This window comes from Stigmatopora argus, chromosome 13, assembly GCF_051989625.1.
Source record: "Stigmatopora argus isolate UIUO_Sarg chromosome 13, RoL_Sarg_1.0, whole genome shotgun sequence".
NCBI lineage: Eukaryota > Metazoa > Chordata > Actinopteri > Syngnathiformes > Syngnathidae > Stigmatopora > Stigmatopora argus.
In genome coordinates this window covers 17,662,975-17,671,457 of record NC_135399.1, presented here as the reverse complement: position 1 = coordinate 17,671,457, position 8,483 = coordinate 17,662,975, and the positions used below count along the sequence as shown (strand labels likewise).

The window sequence follows — 8,483 nt, the reverse complement described above, 5'->3', positions numbered from 1 at the left end:
CGTATGCACCCCCGCGCCCGCAGACAACTCGGCACGTTCACGCTTCGGCAAATAAATGAACATCGACGTCAACTGGATTACGCGGGGAAATACATTGTGATATCATTTATCTGATCATTAGGGACGAATCGCACTCCAGCTCAATAGCTATTGGGGGCGAGGGGGGGGGGGGGGCAGGGTTGGTTATCAAAGGAATTAGAAGTGGATCAAAAATGGAAAGCGACAAGCATCTAAAACAGCAGCGGGAGCAAATTGATTCGGCTTTTTAACCATTAGGCACCATTGACGGGTTGCCCGTGCATCCGTCACCCCGCGCCAGCGCACGCTATCTTACCTCTCCCTGGGCCGCCTGGGGTTCAGAGGTCAGCTGGCGCAAAGCGCTATCAGCGCGTGGCAGGCGGCGGCGGGCGGCGTGGAAAAACTGAACGGGAGGGGGAGCGAGCATGTTAGCCATCACAACTTTTTGACCCCTCATTAACCTCGTTGGTGTGTCTTTGAGAGTGATCACCTGTCAGGAGGGAAGGGGGGGCTGGACGGGGGTCCTTGCCAAACCCTCCTGTGGCGTCCGGTGGGTTACGGTGATTCGCTGCGGTGGCGTGATCCGTCTTCTCGCCGTCGGCTCGTGCTGTCAACTGTAAGCCAATACGAGCTGGTTAAATGGTGGCTCCTACTAAGTCATTTTTCATCAATTGAATAGATCCGAGTGGTTGGCGCCTCGGCCTAGCGGATCTGGGGTCGAGGGTTCGATCCCGGGTGGGTCCTCACTGTGTGGCGTTTGCATGTTCTCTACGAGCTTGCGTGGGTTTTCTCCGGGTACTTTGCTTTCTTCCCACATCCCCAAAAACATGCATGCTAGGCTAATTTAGTACTCTAAATGGCCTCACCCTATTGGTTGTCTCCTCGCACCCTGCGATTGGCCGGCCACCGCTTGGTGCCCGAAGTCAGCTGGGAAAGACTCCAGCACCCCGCGAGAAAAAAAAGTGCCGCAAAATAAACTGGAATGGGAGGGGCAAATGAAGCAACGTTTAAAACGTTAAAATACTTTATTTTGCGCATCTCTTTAAACCTACAGTTTCAAATCTGACAAAATGTTGAAATCAAATCTTTTATTTAAAAATTTAAAAAAAATCCAATGTGATAAATCAAAGCTATCTTGGTTTTGATTTTCTTGCCTTTTTTCTGCCATTGAGCATTTTCTCTTTGTTCTGCAAGTGTCATCAAACTCATTTTAAATTAGGCAAATAATGTCCAAGTAGAAATGAACCATGGCTATCTCCATGATTGCTTGACATTTGCTTTGTTTGAGAAAATTATGGGGATTCGCAACAGGCAGCGCAGAGACCACAAGTTTTCGGTTGTTTATTAACTAACCCTGTAAAGATCGACAGTTTTTTGCTGGAAAGAGACCAAAGTAACAAAAAATTCTTATCGCTTTAACCCTCTTCCTTGATGAAAACTAAGGTTGGAATAATTTGAACATTTGATAGTCAAGTTCATCAGACAGCTGAGAACAGCTTGAAATTGGAAGGATAAAACACAATTTCTAATGTGTCACACAATAAAAATCATCCAATAGACCAAGGGTGTCAAACTCGGGTTGCTTCGCGGGCCGCATTAATGTCAACTTGATTTCATGTGGGCCGGACCATTTTAGATATAATATTAAGATTTTTTTTTAAATAAATGGATTAAAAGAACTGGATTAAAATCCCTGAATATTCAGTTTTTTTATAGATTTAAAACAATGTTTATTTTAGCTTTTTTTATATGATTTTTTAACTAAAAACACAGAAAAAAATGGATTAAAAAATGACAATGATTGATTTCAAAGGGGGAAAATCAGGAAATTCAATATCCATCTATACTCTTCATTTGAATTTGATCCTAAAACAGAAAGTCGGCACTCATGAATTGACTTTCCCGGGCCACACAAAATGATGCGGCGGGCCAGATTTGGCCCCCAGGCCGCCACTTTGACTCTAGTGCAATAGACTAATTGCACTGTAAATGGATATTAAGAAGAGAATAAGTCCTATTTGTGAAAGCGGAAGGCGGCGTCAATGTAGACCGGCGGGGCGTTTGATTATTTTCCATTACGACCGATTCTCCCGACGCTGGCGTGCATTTGGCGTACGTCTCTGCTTTGCGCTTTCCATCCCAAAATGGAGTTTTGACCTTGTTTTCCGAGTTGGCCCATTTCCATCCGCCATTCATTCTTATGCAGAAGGTTGTTCCCGCCCGCCCGCCCGCCCGCGCGGCACATTTCAAGCGTTTGCGCATTTTCGACGGCGTTCTCCTCGTCCACGGACACACCTGCTCTTTTATGACTTACGCCTCATCTAACAAGCTTTTTCATTGCCACAACAGCGCTTCAAAAGTGTCCTACCTTGACTGAGGACTTGACTTGTATATTCAATTTCATTTTTTTGGATGAAATTAAATCAAATGCAAATTTCTATCAAATTTATGACCAGTCAATCAGAGCCACTCGACACCATTGGCTTGCAAACTCAAATGTTTTTGTTCTGATTAAACACTAAGTGTTAAATTTGGTAGGATTTGATACACACACACACAAAAAAATTATGAACGATCGCTGCCATCCTTCCCAGCCAAAATGGATTGGACGTCGATTGCCAATATACTTAAAAATATATTTTAAAAATTCAAATAGGCCCTTGTATCCATTGGCTTTTCTGAGAAATAAGTTTAGACACCCTTTCTGTAAGAAATAACAAAATCTGATGTTGGAAACTTTTAAAAGAATCTTTAAAAAAAAAAACGTATGGCTATTTTCTTGCCCCGTTATTGTCTCACCTCGTTGGAGCTGCCATGTTGAGCGTGTTGACCAAAACACCATCAGACTTTTTTTCCAGGAAATCTGTAAAAAAGCATAAATAACCCAACTTAAAAAAAAAATCACCCCAAATCATTCCTTCCTGGGTCACAGGAGGACATTTAATAAAGCGTTTGACTCATCGTAAAGCTCACAAACACTTGTTGTCGCTCATGTTGGCCGTCGAGGGAGAAAAGAATGGCTGACATATTTGATAAAAGAAAACAGATTTTCTTCAGGTTTCACCAACTGTGGCGATGACCTTGCAGTTCAAAAAAAAGTCTAAATTGCACAATCAAGGACTAAGCATGCAGCCTCCATTTTTAAATAACCAATGACCTCCAGCAAAGATGAAGGATTACACACACACACACACACACACACACACACACACACACACACACACAAAACAAAAAATGGACGCTTGCAAGAAACTTTGAGAACGACTGTCCGGAGGCCAAAAAGATCCGGGCAATGAAGACGTGGATACTTTTGAAACTTATCGCTAGGGCCCAAAATCACAATGATGAACCTATGACGGGTGCGTCCAATTTTTGGGGAGTCTCGCGGGGGAGCCGGAGCCCGTTTCAGTGTACTTTGAGGAAGAAGTGTTGGCTGACAATCCAACTTTTCTCACCAAAAGCGTTTTCGGCCTTCTCGCCGGTGCTTTGGTGTGCTTTGTGTCCAACGGCCACGCCTGCACCCCTTGCAAGACCCCCCTCTTTAGTCAATTGAAATAAAGGAATGTTTTCAAACTTTGACTTCAGCCTTCGCACTGCAAATTTTTATCTTGCACGAAGACTCCATCGCTAGCTTACGTACTGCTCATCACTTTAGTCACTATTTTTGTTTCCCTCACTTTATTTTTATTGTATATAGTAAATCTTTTTAGGACTACTTAATTATGGTGAAGCTTTAACTCTCATTGAGTAGGAGTTTAATTTTTTGGAATAAAAGGACAATATATATTATAATGAACATGTCAATGAATGTAAGATTATAGCCAAAGGCTACTTTTCATCTTTAGGTGGAAGGATACGCCGCAACATTACAATAAAGACATTCCATTCAAATATATTTTTGAGGGTGTCCCCCCCCCCAAAAAAAATCACATCGCCCAGGCCTGGCTTGAAAAGAAGGCCCGGTGTCTTCCAAATTCCAATCGTGTCGCTCCAACTATAAGTCAAGCACCCCCCCAAATCCCCCTCCGAGCAACTGGAACGAATGGGAAGTCTGCATTGAAACCTGGAAGCCGACGACATTTATCTCGACTGGTCGACAGGCAACCTTTATCCTTTAATAACGCGCCACCTAGGCTGACTTTTGATAGCTGGATAAACCCAAGCACTCCGTTTTTTAAAATTTCCCGGCGCGGAGCAACAGAAAAAAATATATCTAAAAGGGCAAAAGTTGCCAAATAAAGCAATCTGCGACCCCTCCCAACTTTTATTTGTTACGACTCTCTTCCACGTACGTCGGCGGCGTGTTCGGGCGCTCTCGCCGCCGCTCGGGCAGATAGCGCCGTGGCGGCGGCGGCTGCGGCGGCTGCGGCGGCACGGCAGGATTAAGAGGCAGAAAGATTGTTAAACATGTCAACGTGTAATTGGCCGATAAGGCCCCTTCGGAGGCATTCGCTGGCCCGGTTGCTTTCTCTATTCCGCGCTAATCTTGCCCGCCACATTCGCCTCGTGCAATCTGTCTCCATAATCTTGTGTGACAGAGCGGCGCAGGCTGCCGCTTGATTTTTTTGTGTTTTTTTTTTGCTCCTTTTCCGAAAAGGGGGAGGCGGAGACGTGCAGAAAATATGCAGAGGCGTGATAAAGTGACGCTAATTATCCCCATTTAGGACATGGCGGTGCAAGGGATCGGGGCTTTAAGCTAACCGCAGTCCTAGCAGGGAATATCAGTGGCCTGCACGCGTACAAGATAACGATGGCGGCGGCATGCGCGTGTGTGTGCGTGCGTTTGCAGAGATTTATTGAAAATGGTCAATGTTAAACAAAAAAAAGGGGAGAGAGAAAAATCACACACACTTTGTTGTCATTAACGAGGAAGCAATGCGTTTGCATCCCGCCATCTTGCAAATATGAGCTTATTTTGTAGTTGACATGACACTAAAAATGGAATTTTCTTCCAGGCAAAAAGTGGAGCTTTTTTTTTTTATTGACACGTCTCATCAAGTGTGAAACAGTCAAGCCGCCCTTAACGATGAATTTCACATTAATTGATTTTTTTTTTCTTCCTTGAAAATGCATAAGTAGGCATCCACTTGCCCTCATTTGCATGTGAATGGATATTAGTCCTCGGGCAATTAAAAAAATGGCATGTAAATGTCAAAACCAGCTGCGGGCCTGTCAGAAATTAATGACGTCATACAGTCAGTTTTCATTTTGGACAAAATAATGTAAAAGGATTAATTTAATTGGCATGAGATGTTTTTTTTGGGGGGTGAATTAAAAGCCAAATTGTCATCACTGTTGATAGAGATTGGCAGGCAATTACCCAGGATGCAACTGGTCGCCAGCCTCGGAAAAGTTTGCTGGCTTGAAAGTAAATGATATTCGAAATAATTATTAGCCAATGTTACTTTCATGTCGAGTCCCTAATTACAAGGCACGGAGCGCCATTAAATGTCGCCATTTGATTATTAGAATGCTTGAGTTTGGATTTACAACATATTTAGCTGCATTTCTTTATAAAATAAAATATGCTTGAATTGTCCATCTATTTTAGAAAAAAAAAGGATGTTGTCGGAAAGAGCATTTTGAATAAAAACGATCTCAGACAAAATTCATTTCTCCATTCACCTCCGTTCAATTTTAAAATAAATGTAACATTTAGATTCATATTTTAGATGAATAACACTGACATTTCGCAATATTTCTTTCTAAAGACTTTGTGTGAACAATTGATTTGTTTCGAGACACCTTTTTAAAAAAATGCAACAAACAAAAAGAGACGTAAATTAAAGTGTCCTCTCCTCTGAAGTCAGAGATTAAGGGCGATATGATTTATTACCAACATAACACTAACAGGTGTTTTGTCGTGTGGGACCTTAATGATGACATTTTACGACCCCGCAAAAAAAGAAAGAAAAAAAGAGAAAGTGATTCACAATCACCGTGGCCTATTCGCATTGGCAACGACGAAAGATAATAGCGGCAGAGATTAAAATGAAAAGGCGTATGAATATTTAAAAAAAAAAGATAAATCCTTCTTTTGAAGGGGCTGCCATATATTTAACGTGCAAGAAATATATGGCGTTTAAAACATTATGGCAGCAATGGCTTTAAATTTGAAAAGCAATTTTCGTTGATTAACAACTCTTTATAATTCAAAGCAACATCTTTTGAAATTTATTCCATTTTTTTTATCATTGCAGTAAGTATGAGAGCTTTTCACTTGCAGAAAAGCACATAAATTACAACATCACGTTGCCAAGTCATCCTTCTTTCCAATATTAAAATTATTCACAATTGTACAATAACAATAAGAGCGGGGCTGTTACAACAATAAAACGAGGCGGCGCTGGAACACAAACGGGTTGGATTTTTAAAAAAAAGAAAAGTTTTTTCCTTTTTTTTTTAAACTTTCTGTGATATTGACATTTTGAATAACTTACAGAAATAGCGAGGGAAAGCCCAACCAAGGTGCACCAGGCCTAACTTAGACGGCAAAAGATGCTAAAATAGCACAAAAATATGAGCGTGAGTTCGACGCCCCCTCCTCAACACAACGACAAGAAAAAGTGGAAAGAAGAAAAGGGGGAGAAAAAGCTTCATTTACACGTGATTCTGTACAAAATGCAGGAGCGGAGCGGGGTTAGAAAAGAGGTAAATATTTGGTCATGTTTTCCTTCGCAATTCCAGCCAAGGAGGGGGGAAGTGGAGGGGCCGGATTCGGGGGCCGGATTCACGGCCGGTTTCACGACCGGATTCACGACCGGATTCACGGCCAGATTCAGATGTGTGTGAGCGGGACGGTCCCGTTGACTCCCGCAGCCGCGGCGCTCTGGTAGTGCGCCGGCAAGGCGTGCAGTCGGCTCTGCATGGCCGGGTCGGCCGGCTCTCCGTTGGGCAAGTACATGCTGATCATCTCCCGCAAGTCCCCCGGACAGGGGCCGCGCGCGTGCGGGGTCGCGCCGCTCACCGGCGGACTGACGCTGGGTTCCGACTTGACCAGCGAGCCCAGCGATCCCAGCGATCCCAGCGTGCCCAGCGTGCCCAGCGCGCCCATGGCGGCCACCGCCGCCGCCGCCGCCGCCGAGGAGGCGGACGTCGAGGAGGACGACGACGACGAGTTGGACGACGACGACGAAGAGGACGACGAGGAGGATGACACGCCGGAGCCTTGGTGCTGCGGGTAGCCCAGCGCGCCGTAGCCGGACGGCGACGCGCTCATGTAGCTCTGAGAGTTCGAGATCGGGCTGTACTGGAGCGCGCTCATGTCGTAGCGGGACATCGGCTGCGGGTTGTGCGCGTGGTGGTGGTGGTGATGGTGGTGAGGGTGATGGGGGTGCGCGTGGGGGTGCGCGTGGTGAGCGTGCGGGTGCGAGTGCGAGTGGTGGTGGTGGTGGTTGAGGGGGTGCGCGCCTCCGCCCGGGTGCTGCCCGAAGGCGAGGTGCGCCTCCTGCATCATAGCGGCGGCAGCCGCGGCGGCGGCCACCTGGCCCGGGTAGGCGCCGTTGGCCCAGCCGTTCATGTGCGCGTAGCCGGAGGCCGCGGAGCCCACGTGGGGACCGCCCGGGCTGTCCAGCCGCTGGCCCGTCGACGAGGAGGGCACGCCGACACCCAGGCCCATTCCGGCTCCGGGTCCCATCCCCACTCCCACTCCGCCGCCGAGTCCGCCCATGCCCCCGCCGGCTCCGGAGAGCAGCCCGCCGGCCAGCGAGTACTTGTCCTTCTTGAGGAGCGTCTTGGTCTTCCGCCTGGGCCGGTACTTATAATCCGGGTGCTCCTTCATGTGCATGGCCCTCAGCCGCTTGGCCTCGTCGATGAAGGGCCGCTTCTCCGCCTCGGACATGACCTTCCACTCGGCCCCCAGCCTCTTGCTGATCTCCGAGTTGTGCATTTTGGGGTTCTCCTGCGCCATCTTTCTGCGCTGGCCGCGCGACCACACCATGAAGGCGTTCATGGGCCTTTTGACGCGCTCCTGGTTCGCCTTGGAAGCGGCGTTGGGCCCCGGCGGCCCGCCAACGTTTTGGGGGACGGGGGAGTGGAGGTCGGTTTCCATCATCATGCTATACATTCAAGCGGCTCTTTGGGGGTGGTGGTGGTGGTGAGGCGGGGGGTGGGAAAGTTGAGCGGCCAAAAAAAAAAAAATCAAATCAAATCAAATGAAAACGGAGCAAGTAATATTCCCCCGAAAAAGTCCTCGCCAAAGCGTCGTCCTGCCGTCCTTCCTTCTTCGCCTTCGCCTTTGCCTTCGCCTCGGGGAGCTAATACATATCTCAGCAGCCTCACATCGGGCTGTGACAGAATGCGCACGCAATGGAGCCGCTCGGAGTTGACAAGTGGCTTGCAGTAGCGGCGGCGGCGGCGGCCATGTGACGCGGGCGTTGACAGCGCTTAAATCAGGCGCGGGCGGCCAATGAGGAGCCGCCTCGCAGCCTCATTTGCATACGTCGGGTCAGCTGACTTCACGAGCA

The 8,483-nt window shown here is 47.1% G+C and overlaps 1 protein-coding gene across 1 annotated transcript; it reads right to left on the bottom strand.

Annotated features, from left to right (window-relative positions):
* Positions 1 to 5,921: 5,921 nt before the first annotated feature.
* On the bottom strand, positions 5,922 to 8,110 carry sox1a (SRY-box transcription factor 1a). Its single transcript, XM_077617776.1, has one exon. The coding sequence runs from the start codon at positions 8,081 to 8,083 to the stop codon at positions 6,797 to 6,799; it is 1,287 nt and encodes a 428-aa protein (XP_077473902.1). The 5' UTR covers positions 8,084 to 8,110; the 3' UTR covers positions 5,922 to 6,796.
* Positions 8,111 to 8,483: the final 373 nt, after the last annotated feature.